Source organism: Cucurbita moschata, unplaced genomic scaffold (genome assembly GCF_002738365.1).
Source record: "Cucurbita moschata cultivar Rifu unplaced genomic scaffold, Cmos_1.0 Cmo_Scf00012, whole genome shotgun sequence".
NCBI classification, from domain to species: Eukaryota; Viridiplantae; Streptophyta; class Magnoliopsida; order Cucurbitales; family Cucurbitaceae; genus Cucurbita; species Cucurbita moschata.
The window spans coordinates 3,615,791-3,630,153 of NW_019268528.1; the positions used below are offsets into that span (position 1 = coordinate 3,615,791).

The 14,363-nt window shown below is 34.4% G+C and overlaps 3 protein-coding genes across 5 annotated transcripts in view; all 3 read left to right on the forward strand.

The window, feature by feature from the left end:
• Window positions 1-1,826, forward strand: LOC111450453. The gene is made up of 2 exons (XM_023090605.1): window positions 1-175; window positions 1,036-1,826. Exon 2 carries the CDS (start codon window positions 1,077-1,079, stop codon window positions 1,824-1,826), a length of 750 nt encoding a protein of 249 aa, XP_022946373.1. The 5' UTR covers window positions 1-175; window positions 1,036-1,076.
• A 3,464-nt stretch (window positions 1,827-5,290) lies between these two features.
• LOC111450455 overlaps window positions 5,291-14,363 on the forward strand; it is a 10,165-nt gene continuing 1,092 nt past the window's right edge. The window contains exons 1-4 of one of the 2 annotated variants that reach the window (XR_002711814.1): window positions 5,291-5,581; window positions 5,794-5,883; window positions 5,967-6,063; window positions 6,179-6,404. Coding sequence is in view for 1 of the 2 variants with exons in the window: in XM_023090606.1 (XP_022946374.1) it covers window positions 5,344-5,581; window positions 5,794-5,883; window positions 5,967-6,063; window positions 6,179-6,317 (564 nt within the window). In the remaining variant the exon portion in view is untranslated. Of the gene's footprint in view, window positions 5,582-5,793; window positions 5,884-5,966; window positions 6,064-6,178; window positions 6,512-14,363 lie in introns of those variants that run through there. The other variant, XM_023090606.1, reaches the window with a different exon arrangement.
• Window positions 12,160-14,363, forward strand: part of LOC111450452 (protein GDAP2 homolog) — a 15,860-nt gene continuing 13,656 nt past the window's right edge. The window contains exons 1-2 of one of the 2 annotated variants that reach the window (XM_023090603.1): window positions 12,160-12,283; window positions 12,565-12,972. In XM_023090603.1, the coding sequence (XP_022946371.1) occupies window positions 12,655-12,972 (318 nt within the window). In that variant the 5' untranslated portion in view covers window positions 12,160-12,283; window positions 12,565-12,654. The remainder of the gene's footprint in view (window positions 12,284-12,564; window positions 12,973-14,363) is intronic. The other variant, XM_023090604.1, reaches the window with a different exon arrangement.

The window sequence follows — 14,363 nt, forward strand, 5'->3', positions numbered from 1 at the left end:
TATGAATTCGAAACTCTCCTCCAAAACGCAATCGGCATCCTGCACTTTGGCTTGGCTGAGAGAATATGAAGGGGGAAGATAGCGACCTTCCTCCTCGATATTTTTCTGGTTCTCTGTTCTTTTTCTGAATCCTTCCGTGTTCTTGCAAATTCATGTTCATCCAGTTTCTCTAAAGGTAACAACACTTTACGTTCGTCTTTGATTTTCATTTTGATTTTGATTTTTTTGTTTCATGTTTCGTTTGATTTTGATTAGGATTCTCTTGAATTTCGATTCTCCCGTCGATTTGTAAGAATGATTACATTTCTCCGCTGTATTGTTGAGGGCGATGGATGTTGTTGTTGTTGTTGTTGTTGTTGTTGTCGTCAATAATTTTGCGACTTTTTTTTTTTTTAATTGAATCTTTGATCTTGAAGCAAGTGCATTTTCTGGGAAGCAATTTGTTTTCTTCTTTTTCTATCTTCTGCGATATGGCGTTTATCGGATGGTTACATCTCTGTTACAATGTATGCCAACATTCTTCGGTGTTGATTATTTTGTGAGACTTGGTACGCATACTGGACTTCCGCTGTATTTTTTCTATTTTTGCGAGTTCTTGCTTTTCTTTTGTTGTTTTTTGGTGGATAGTCTACTTATTTGCTGAAGGTTTGAATGTCGAAAATTGTTGAATTGGCACAGCCGTATGATCGATGACTCTCTCGTGTATGCATGCTTAGAACTGGTTGTTGATTGTTGTTGAAATCTTTGGATGAAAAATGTCCTTATTTATATAAAATTTTCCATCAAAGTGATAATTTGATACCATTGATTTTTTCAATTTTACTAAAGAGGTTCCACAGATTTCTAAAGATTGTTTTCAAAGATATTTTTGTAGAAAGCTCTGCATCATTCAAGTAACTCCTTTGTTGGATCTCTCATTTGAAACTTGTTTGTTTGGGTTTGAGAAGTGCAATTTCTTGGATTGAATATAGGGAGAAGGAAACTTAGTGAAAATTGTAGATTTTCTTTCATAGATGAAGAACATCCATTTTGCAGATGTCCTGTCTGTAGCCTATTGAAACAATTCTTCTGCCAGGATGTGGAAGCTAGCATCGAACGCCTTCGCTGGCATTCGATCTAAGAATAACTCTGCTGTATCTAAGCAAGCTTTCTGGGAGTGCTCGGACGACGAGGTGTGCTCGGAAGACAGTAGAGATGAAGAATTGGAATGCCCAATATGCTGGGAATCTTTCAACATTGTGGAGAATGTGCCGTATGTCTTATGGTGTGGCCATACATTATGCAGAAATTGTGTATTAGGCCTTCAAGGGTATGTGCTGAAACTAGCAACTCGCCAAATCCGAATCCCGATCTTCATATCGTGCCCGTGGTGTCATCAGCTTTCCTTACGGGTCGTATACAAGGGGAACCTGAAGTTTCCCAGCAAGAACTTTTTTCTTCTTTGGATGGTTGAGAGCCTTAATGGCAATGAGGGAAAACTTGATCACCCCTTCAATGGGGATAATCAACCAGTTTTTTCTCTGCCTCCATCCGACGCCGATGCTTCTCAGAGGCATTCGTTTTCAGACGGTCGTGTTAGTCGCCACGGAATAGAGAGGCGACGACGGTTGTTTTCCTATGAACATTTAGATTGCGTCATCCATTTAATCTTCAAGTTTCTACTGGCTGTCATATTTGTTCTGATAGTAGTTTTTGTAATCCCTGGAAGTGCACTCATCTTGCTGCTTTACTTGCTAATAACTTTCCTTTTTGCATTGCCATCTTTGCTGATATTTTACATTTCACTCCATGCTTTGGAAAAGCTTATGAATGATATATCTTCATGAAATGTCTTAAACTATATGATTTGGTGAATTTTCAAACAATCCCACTATTGTTATTTTTCCAACATTTCTGACTTTCAAGGAAGCAATCTGGAGTTCCTCATTCGAATAGAAAGCTCTGGACCAACTCAATTGCATTTATATGAATTTTAGATAATGACCAATAAATGAATGATACTTATCTATTTCTCTATTTCTTTCTCTCTCTCCAATTTCATCCCTAACTCTATTTATAATACTATCTTTTCGCTGGCTTCATAAAAATTTTCTAGTTAAGCATGCTTTGTTTGGAGCAATCCAACGTTGGATGACATCTTAAGAATTTTTCTTCGAATGTAAGTAAGAAGAAAACATGGTGGAAGAACTCATATTGATACGTGAAAGAGTAAATAGGTGACTATGTCGTAGGGGATGTATGGGGACTGTCGGAGCCATCATATGTGACAAATTCGAATTTAAATTCTAATCATTTTAAATCCTAATCCGTCTTCCAATGATTGATTCTCCTGTATAAAGTGTCCTCTCGAACCAAGAGATTGAGAGAATCTTTATCAAATAAATATAAATTTTCTCATTCTCCAAATTTTAAATATATATTTTTAATTAATATGCTATTTTAATATTTAATGTATCAAATTTAATAAATATAATTTTTCACTCTGATGTTTAATATATTTAAATTTTAATTTAACCTTTTAAATTAAATATATTTTTCATTTATATTTAATGTATTTAATGTATTAAATTTTAATCCAAACATTTAAAAAAAATCGAATAAATTCAACATTTTAGTATTAATATGAGCTAACAAGGAGATCTTATAAAATATAGTTGGATTACACACTCACCCGTATTTTTTTCATATTTATTCTAAGTTTGCTTAACCTTTTTGATTTATTTAATTCTAAATAAAATTAAAACCAATTCCAACGCTTCCATTGTGGGGTGAAGCGTTCATTTCCAACATTATATTATCTTGGTCTATTCTTCTTTAGTTTGGAGATAATATTCTCGGACATTCTTTCATATTCTTTCTTATCGTGTAGGATAGGTTGTATGTGCATGATTGTATTAATCGGTAGTATTCTAACATCCTTACGATCATGCATATATATTTGGGGAATGTGGTCTTACAGAGTAGTTATTGTAATAATGGGATCTTGAGGTCATTTAATTTTTGAGCTTCTCTTAGTTAAAATATTTGGGGAATGTGTTCTTACGGAGTAGTTATTGTAATGACCCTAGATTTCTACTAACCTAAAGTCTCTACTGTTATCATGACATTATCATAACGTATGCTCTAATGCGGAATTATACATTTAAAACTTCATCATAAAATATTGTCATGGATTTACGTGTTCAAAAACATCTTTAAAACAACATTATAAAACATTAAATGAAATAAATAAACAATAAAATTTAGAACACTTTATCCTAACCTAAAGTCTAAGAAATAAAATATCATTATTCTATGCATATGTCATGGTCTTGAATGCGATGTCGTTGTCAACCGTACAGGGATATCTTGTTTTTACTTGAAATAGAAGTAGCACAAAACTTGAGTATTCTAAGAAATACTCAGTGACTCATTATTTGGGTTAGGGAATGCAAACACATGCAACTCATGATTAGGGACTTATCGTTCAAACCATCATAAGGTAGTAAGTGAGCCCACTCTTGAGATCAGAGAATGTAAACACATGCAAGTCATGATTAGGGATCTATAGTTAAAATCATTATAGGGGTAGCCTCTAGTCCGGACAAAATTGGATATGCAATACTTCCCTACACACGACCCACACGTACGAATGTGGATCCTCAGGTGGATTGCACCGCCCCTAGACCCATCATAGTCGAGCTATCTATCTGTAGCAATGTCTGGAGGTCAACAAACCCCTGAGTATTATGAGAGGCATGATCATCATCATTATCATAAAGTACGCGTCCCTACTCATCATCATAAATGGGGAATTAATCCGATGTATATGAGGTCGTAATAGTTTTCGTCTTTAAATCATCATTATGACACAACTCTATGCCCGTCCACATATTACTCTAAGCAACATGCATGCATTGACCTTCATGCGATCATCATCATTAGCATTAACTAGGGTTGTGTCCTAGAAAAATCGTCGTCATAATCTATCATGACATTTAATACATCTTACATCGTCATGTTATCATGCATTATCATGTCATCATCTCATATACATCATATACATTATCACATCAGCATATAACGTCGTCACATGATCATATAACATCATCATATTATCACACAACATCATTACATCATCACATAATTTCGTCAACTCATCATATACATCATCATGTCATCCTACAACATTATTACATCATCATATAACATAAAATATAAATGACACGTGCAAGGGCCACTAGGCACATGTCGTTATACATAAGACAAGTCTTCCGACAGAACCGATAGTAAAGCCACTTACTTGGTTGACCTTAACCAAAGTTCTATTCCAGCTCAAAATGTCTTTGCTTTTGTCTTTCGAATTCGTCCTCATTATGGCGATGCTTCACCTTTTTTGAATATAAACTTAATTGCCTCATTAAAAATCAACTTTTATATTTTCATTGTTTCTAAATTGCGTTCTATTGTAAAACATAAATAAACAAAAAAAAAATCGTGTTGTTTAGATCCAATCATCCAAATATTATTTATTATACTATTATATACTCGAGTATCAACAATTTAATATTTTTTTTTCTTCATATCTTCGATTTTATTTCTCCTTCAATCTTACTTCTCTGTGTTTCTCACCTCTATATTTTCGTTTATAATTCTGTTCATAGTATTTTGGTAAATTTTAATAATTCTTATTTTCTTTTCTTAAAAATGGCTACGGATCATGATGTGATTTCCTAGGTCGTTTGCTTTGATGTGTTCGTTTATTGCTATCCATGGTTTGGGTATTCCAAACAGGAATTTGTTTCCATCAGTTGTGTTTTTTTACAACGCCCCTAATTTTCATACCCTAAGCAGCGACGTCACTGCATGCATGCTTTAAACCCATGCGAAAATCTCATAATAAATAAACACCTATCAACTGCTAATTAAATTCAATACTATTGCTTATCATGATTTACCCTGACTTTCATAGCTTTTCCAGTGGTCACCGTCATCGGTGCATGAGAGATTTACATTTACTTGAAAAATATAAAGGTAGCACGTACACGTCGCTAGACCTGGCATAGTTGGACTAAACGCATTACACATCGTCGGACGCCACGGAAAAGAAAAGACTCCCATGATATCATGACGAAGATGAATATCGGAGGCACGCGTCTATACTAACATAAGATAACAAAAAGGTATCTTGTCGCACCATTCAAGTTCAAAACGTTCTCATAAATTACAGCCTTACTTTCTAGTAGGGTCAACCCAAGTGAAGTTGGTTGGACCTAGAAACTCTACCATGGTTTACAATTATCAAAATAATTTATTTATTGATTTTCAACTTGGCCGTTTGGTGGAGGGAAGAACAGAGCGACAATGGGTTCCTCATCCCTTCCCTTTCTTCCCCAACCATTTGCTCGAATTCCATCCGCAACCTTCCCGCCCTCTGAAATTTCTTCTAATCTTCACAACAATGTCAGATTCACTTCCATGGAGAAACCTGTAATTCCTCTCGCTTCTCCGTCTTCGTCGTCTTCTTCAACGTGCTCGCCAGTTCTTCAGAAATCCATCGCGTTCGTCGCCTCGATTTCCCTTCTCATGTGGCCGACTCCAGGTTTAATTTCATTACTGTGTTCTTCACGAGTTGATTTATCGAGCAGTTTTCATTTTTGGAAAAATAGTTGTTTACCTCGTCTTATCCACAAATCCGTACGGAAATGAATTTTTGCGTTTTGGTAATTCTTGATATTCGGTAATTTTTTCGATTGAAGAATCGATTCGTGCTGTTTAGCATCCGAAGCTGATTAATTAGCCGATTATATGCAGCGAATGCTGGATTTCTATCAGGATTCTCGGGAATTGAATCGGTTCCTGGTCCGCAATTGCCTCAAATCGACTTTCTCAATCGCTTTAATGGTTCGATTACATTCAAATTCATCTGAAGAGGACAGAAACGCTTCAATCGTTCAATAAACCTAACTTTTGAACCTGGTGTGCAGAAGAGAACCAGAAGAAATACGCGGAAGCTGATGCCAGATTCAAATCATCTCCCGTGCTGAAGGAACTTCTGGAGCGATCGAAGATGAACAAGGAAAAGTAAAACAAGATTTCGCTTGTTTTTTTTTTCAGGTTTGATCACAAATTTGGTTAATGAACTAATGCATTGAACTGATGGAAATTACTGTTGCTCTATTGTTGTGCAAAACATCAGGAACCGTCAGAAAATTGCTGACAAATATTGCATCCGTGGTGCGGAATGGGGAGTTGGAGATTGTTCGGCAGAAGGCATGTCGCCGGAGGAGAGAGACAATTTCGTCGCAATGTTGAAGCAAAAGGCAGGAGTGGATTAGCATAAACTATTTTGGGATTTAGAGCAAGCCATTTAATCTTACTGTTTCATATTCTTTATCAAAAGGAAGGATTAGAGTGAAGCAAGAGTAAGCTTATAAATTCTGTCACTTCAATATTTGAGTAAGCTCCAATCTAATGCTTTTCTATAAACTATTGTATTACATCAGTTGGGTTATAAATTACTATTAAGTATTGAAATGTGTACAAGAAGAGGAACAGAGGTACGACGAGTAGAGATGTCTTCAGGAAACTGCTTATAAATAATGACTCTAATAAAAATGAATAATTTGGCTGATTCACACTAGAATAAATGGCTAAATTTTGAAAGTCGATGATAAGTTTATTTCTCAATAACTTGGAGAGCTGTCAAGTGTCTTGATAAACATGTTTGGAACTTGATCATTAGTATGTATTTTCTGCAATTCAACGTCTGACATTTCTTTTTAACAAAATGATAATGAATTTCAATATGTTTCGAACGAGCATGAAACACCAGATTTACCGCAAGTTTTGTTCCACTTTCATTGTCACAATTAATTTGAATTGAATTGAAGAGAACATCATTTCTTTCTTGCATAAGTCTTTTAGCCACAAACATTATTGACTAGCCATTGTAGCACCTACATATTCAACTTTACAATTGGACAAATAAACACTGCTTTGCTTTCTATTACTGCTGCACCTAAAACACAGATCCTTTTGTAAAACAAAAACTTGTATGAGAGCATCTATGGTTCAAGTCACTAGCCCGATCAGCATCATCTATGGTTCAAGTCATTAGCCCAATTAGCATCCACAAAACCACTCCAGAAAAAATGACTTTGATTTCTCATGTATTAATCGAGTACGCTTGATGTAACAAAGAATTCGTTTTGTTGCAATTAAATGAGTCTCGTTGATCAGAAACAATTCTGAAAGAGCAATGTCTGGTCTGGCCTAATTGTTAAATAAAATAAACTACCAAGACAAGAGAATGTAGCATCATTTCTCTTCATTTCTAAATAATTTGAGATTTGGTTTCATAGGAGTAATTTTATCTCTTGAATTCTCGGTGCATAAACGACTGCAATAAACTTGCTGCATATTCATTTTGAGAGAGAAAATAACCATCACAGTTTTAATTTCCAAACCCAGAAAACAATCAGCTTCTCCTCATCTTTTCATTTCAAAACAAATAGACAAGGCATCTTGTAGACTACTGATTTCAACAATATCATCACCAGTAATAATCATGTCATCAACATAAAGTAAGAGCAGGTGCATATAGTTGTTGTTTTGTTAACAAATAAGCTCGAATCAGCACATGAAACTTAAAACTATAAAAATTAAGATATTGAACAATCTTACCAAACCAAGCACGAGGAATTTGCTTGAGTCCGTACAATGCTTTCTTAAGTCTGCACACATAATCAGGATGTTCTTAAAGGTAACTCTTGCAGCTGCTCCATAAAAATATAAGGATCCAACTCTCTATATAAGAAAGCATTTTTCACATCAAGCTGTCATAATTTCCAGCAATTACTAGCCGCTAAAAAGATGATTGTCTGTAATATTACCATTCTTTCGACCGGACTAGAAGTCTCATCATAGTCTCGACCATATTGCTGAGAGAACCCACTAGAAGTCTTATCATAGTCTATCAGTTCTACCACCAACTTTCTTCTTCAACTTGTAAACCCACCTACAAGTAAATCGGCATCACGAGACTTTGGTACAAGCTCCCACGTGTCATTTCTTTCAAGTGCTGAAATTTCTTCCATCATTGCATTTTCCCATTTTGAAGTCCTTTTAGCTTCGTCGTACAACTTCGACTCATTTTCACTTGTATCTCCCATATAAAAACGAGACAAAACAGAAAATGGATTAATGTCAACTATAAAATCAGGATCTGGTAACTTTTTCTGTCTTTGAGGATTTTTTCTTGCGGCAACTTCAATATTTGTAGTTACTTCAGTATTCTCCTCGGCTTGAATGGTTGGCGCAATTGAAAAATCTTTTCTCCCTAATTTAGAATCACTGGGAAATAGTGCAACAGTAGTTATACTTTTGCTACCATCTGCATCGTGTTTGTAACTTGAAAATTCATCAAACACCACATCACGAGATACAATAACCTTCTTTGTTTCCAAATCCATACACCTCCAACCCTTTCTATGAGTATCATAACCAACAAAAATGCATTTTTTGGCCTTTGGGTCAAGTTTAGTTCAATTATATTTGAGTACGTGAACATAACAAATAGACCCAAAATTACGAAAATAACTCACATTGGGTTTACGATGATAAATCAGCTCGAATGGTGATGATTTTGTCCCTGGTCATGGAGGCTTAAAACATGGCAAACTGATTGAGAAGCTGATGCCCATAACTCTCTTGAAAGACTCCTCGCATTTAGCCAAGACTAGCAAACTGATGTAAGATAGCTAACTTGCGCTCAACCACCCCATTTTGTTGCGGGGTTTCTAGACAAGTCAGTTGACACAGAATCACATGCTCCTTATAATATTCCATAAAATCATTTGAAAGAAATTCTTCTCTATTATCGGTGCGAAAGCACTTGATTTTCAATTCAAATTCTTTTTTTTACCACATGCTTGAACTGAATAAACTTTGAAAAAGTTTCACTTTTATGTTCTAAGAAGTATTCTCAACTGAAATGAGAGAAATCATCTGCAAACACCATCACGTAACGAAGGCCAGTATAGCTTTGTGTTTGTGTTGGTCCCAAAGGATCAGAATGAATCAATTCCAATACTATTGAAGCTCTACTCTTTGAACTTGCCATATTGACAGCCTTGACAAATCTCATCATGCTGAATATCTTTAAAAATAGGGACACCATCAAGAAGTTGTTTTGTGGATATTTTATGTCACAACTGAAAACCTAGTGACCCAAACGAGCATGTCAAAGCGTTGAGCTTGCATTATTGACCAGCTTTCTTGATATATTCATCACTAGCTGATAAAACATACAAAGATTCTTTTCTTCCTGAATCTGTTATTTGTGATACAAACAAGATTTTTCTTCAAATCAGGAACATGATAAACGTTCTTGAGTAGAACACTCTCATCATTCAAATCTTCTTCTTTTGTCACAGGATGCATTGAATTATCGGCTGTCACAATGACATTTTTTTGACAATGTGGACGAACATCTGATAGAAGAGTTTCGTTTCCAGTTGCATGATGAGAACAACCAGAATCGACAATCCATTCTTCATTGTAGTCTATAAAGGCACGAGCATCTGCAGAGACATCATCTTGATGTGTAACTGAAGTCACGTTTGTTGGCCGGTCAAGAACCTCAATAGTTAAACAGTGTTCCCAAAATGGATCTGAAGAATTTTTACTTTCATGTACAACATTTGCTTCTGATTCCTGCATTTTGACTCGACAATTTGGCTTAATATGGTCTGGCTTTCTGCAATGATCACACACCACTTTCACCCGATAATCTCGTTTAAGATGGCTAGATTTTCCATACTTGTAACAAGCTTTAAATGGGTTCTTTGACGATTTCTCACTTTTGAATTGATTCTCATTGCTTGATGAAGGTTTTGAATGAAAATTCTGTCTCCTTTGATCTTTGACATACAACACATCTTCTGACGTTAGAGAAAGCTTTTTGCTGCTAGTCATTTGCTCAATCAAAGCTTCCTGACTAGAAAGTAAATTCTCCAATTCAATAATTGTAGGCTGATTTGCCCACCTTGTATTGAGGAAACAAAGGGCATAAAGTCTTTTCGTAATCCACGAATAAGATAACGTTGTAATCAAACAGCACTCACGGGCTACTCAACATTTAATTCTGAAATTTTAGAACACAGATTTTTCATTCTCTAGAAATTGCAATCCTGTATTTTTCTTAGTGAACAACTTTTGAAGTGTTTCTCACACTTGCTTTGGTGACTTTAAATCACGAACATGATCAATATATTTCTTGCTAATCAAAGTTCGCAAGGTAAATAAAGCTTTTTCCCATTTGATCTTCCATTTTCGGCGTAATTCATCATTCTGTGGAGTATTTGTTGGAATTTCTGTATCACTCCAATTAAATCCCACAAATCTTGTCCATGTCGATAAACTTTCATACATAACTTCTAATAATTATAATTATTACCAACAACATAGCTATACACGTAGAAGCACTTCCACCATTCATCTCGTTGAATAATAATATCATGCCATTGGTTACCAACCTAGCTCTGATACCAACTGACACAGTATCTAACACTCAAAATGTGAATAAATCTGAAATTATTATTACTCAAATGAGACAATACAGAGAAAACTGAAATATGAAATGTTGTAATGTAGCTGTATTTTACTAACACTAAAACTTCTATTTAAACTAAAATAACTCATATGAAGACACTGATTTGCATAGAACTACCTCACGCGCAACTAATTTATTGAATTATGACATTGTATACTACGAAAGGTACAGTATCACTTATCGTGGCGGTGTTGAATGGTTGTCGTTGCTTCCGTGACGTGGGTAGAGACTCTAATAACTCGCTGGCGTCGTACTCGTTTGAAAATACCACTGGTTCGTCCTTCTCCACCTCCTCTTCTCGATATAGTATTTTCTTTCCCTAATCTTTTCGGTTTGCAAGTGAAGTGAGGGGGAGAAAGTGTGTAGGAGCCTCCCAACCCTCTATTTTTTCTTGGGTTAATAATTTTTTTAAAATTTTTTTATTTATCCACCGTGCATAGTTATTAGATACAATATAAAATATATTAAAAGTTCACAAACAAACACAAATTATAAAAGTTCACAAATAAACACAAATTAATAAACATTCAAACAAATAAATTCTTGAGCAAGAACCAAAAAGAATTATAATATCCTAACATAGTTCAACATTGCCATACAACTTAAGGCAACTAACTATCCGCACTTCTGAACCATTGGTTACTCTAGAAGTAAGAAAAAATACAAAGATAAATCCTAAAATTAAAAAATAAGAACTAATATTTTACCTTAACCAGACTAATTATGCATGACATTGATAAAATGGGAGGGCTCTTAATAATCTCAAAAATAAAAAAAATATAAATTGGGATATAACACTGTACCATAAGTTGTAACAAACAGATAATAAAAAAATTAGAACTTGGATTTCATGTCTCAGGTTTAAAACAAAATCTTCGAACAATTAGAAAAATCTAATGAAACTAATTTGGTACGGATCCAATTTTGTACCAACTGGTTTAGATTTCAAATAACTCATAAAATAATAAAATTTTTTTCCACCACTTAAAAATATTATGGGTAACTTTGGATAGAATTGGATATTTAAAATTATTTATTTTTTAATATTATGTTTATTAATTTACTCATATTATAAATAATGTCTTTAAAATGGTACAAAATATACTGACAGTCATTTTATAATAATTAATGTATTTAAAAATAGTATAAAATATATAAATGGTTATTTGTTAGTTTATTTATATTATTGATATTGAGTTAAAAATAATTGTTAGTTTATTTATACTATTGATATTGCGTTAAAAATAATATGATATTAATGTATTTTTTATTTAAATGATATTAATGTATTTTTTATTTAATAATGTATTTAAAAATAATATGAAATATAGATGTTTTTTTTTTTTTTTGTCGGTTTTAATTGTGTGGTTATAGGGTTCAAAATATATACCTTACCTCCCACCCCTAGTCCCGATTTTCTAAAAATAGAACTTCTGAGGGGCATTATTTGTAATATGAAAAGTTGAGTGTGCCGTTTCGAATTTGGAGAAAACAATTGGACTGAAATGCAAAGAACGACCTCCCATCGAAAAAGACAAAAAGAAACAAATAACCAAAAAAAAAACATTTTTTCTCTCTTCATCAACTCATCAAAATTAGCTGGACTTTTTCTGTTTTTTTTTAATCCGAAGAACCAAGGCCCGGGGGGAAAAAGGGAACACTTTCTGGAATCCCGAAAGCAATTTGCAGGTTCTTCATCCATCTTCTCCCATCATCAATTTTTGTGATTCTTTCCATTATTTTCAATTTTCATTTCCTTAATAGCTTCCTGTTTCTATGTAAAATGTCTGGTTAGGGTTGCAAAATCAAATTCAGTACGTTTTTGGGTTGCTATGGAATGATTTCAAATTGAAACTGGTTTTGTTAATACTTTATGAGATCTTCTCTGAATTGATTTCACTCTTTGTTATTTATGGAACTTCGTTTGCTTTTTTCTTTTTTTTTTTCTTCTGTGTGTGAAAAATTTACAGGGGATGTTTCAGGGATTTCTCTGATGAATGTGGGTATTTGCATTGGCCATCGATTTTTGAGCTTTGCAAGGGCTTGGTGGCGTTGTTAAAATGTACAGAACAGTGGCTACATCTGCGGCCACAACTACAACAACAGATATCGTGGATTATGTTGTAAATTTGGATCAAATTCCACGATGGAGTGATGCAGAACATAGGTCTTCATTGGAGTTTGTCAACGAAGATCCTTCCTTCTCTAATTCCTACTTTCCTGATCCTCTCACGTCTCCATCTGATGACGCCGAGGGCGGGACTAATGGAGTGGTTTCCAGATTTCCCGTCGATCATGAAATTAATTCCAAAATATATCTCTGGAGGGGAAATCCATGGAATCTCGAGGTAGATGCCGTTGTCAATTCCACGAACGAGGTGAGTGTTAATCTTCTTCCTCTCCTCCCGAGAACTTAATAATAGTTCCAAAGGATAATCTCTGCCCAGAGTTTGGACATTACATAGAAGAAGAAAAAAACAAAGAAATGAGGAGAAAAACCAATTGAAAGTAAGAATTTCAATTCTTTGGTTTTAGGCTACATCAATGCGTAGTAATTATCCCACATAGCAATGTGATTTTATGTCGTTCAGCTTGATTTCATTTGAAAATTAGCTGAAATTGAAATTTCGTGGATTAATAGTTTTCGGCATGTCTAATCGACTCGGAAACCAGTGTCTAGTATACATGCTACAAAGTGTTGCTAACTCCCTTCTAGAGATCACATTGCCTTTGAGCAATTACGTCCATTGGCAAGATGTAACTAGTTGGTGGTTCCCTTACCTTAAAGAAGTTCTTGACTGAATATTCATGATGTGATTACCATGGAGCCAAAAGCTAAATGCCTGAGTTTAAGCAATGTTTTAAGTTAGCAGTAGATTGGAAGTTCGGTCTAAGGAAGTTGAAAAGACATGGGTTTTTTTTTTTGTAAAGGAGATAGGAGATGAGAGCTTGATATCCTCTATTAATGTTGACTTTTGATGTTGCAAGGGATGCTAACTTCCAAAAACTATAATACTATACAATCATCTAAGAAAATCATCTTCTCTAACGTTGCTTGCACCAACCAAGAAAATTGACTTAATGAATAGTTGCAGGAAAGATAGAATAAAAAAACATGTAGTAAATGAGAAATGGAGTTACGAGATAAAAGAGAAGTAGAATATATTCGAGTGTTTGAGTTACTTTGTGCACACGTGGACGATTCTTATGGGACAATTGCTTGACCCTACTACATTTTGTTGCCAAAATGTACTTGTAGATGTTAAATCTTCGTAGGTGATCACCATTACTTGAACACATTCCGTTTAGGTCCTTCAATATTTATCGAACTCTTATGACGACTAGGCCAAACCATGGTGGTTAAGTAGGATAAGTACCTAGTTGTTTACCTTTTTTATGAGCAAGGGAAGATCATTACTTATTCCTGGATCTAATGATGAAGGATCTTTTGGTACAAGACATATAATTGGGAATTGTTGTCTCTAAGTGTAATTGAATATTTGGTGGACGAATAGGAATTGATATTGAGGAAGATGAAAAGGAGGTCTTAGAGGTTTTATTTTGTATTTTTTTGATAAATAAACCTTTCCTTGAGGAAAAAATTAAAGAATACATGGGCATAAAAAAACAAGTCCCAAAGAACAGAGGAAACCATCAAAGAAAAGGCCTCCAATTTTGTAAAGTAAGACCTAACATACAATTACCAAAAAAAAAAAAAAAAAAAAAAAAAAAAAAAAAAAAAAAAAAAAAAAAAAAAAAAAAAAAAAAA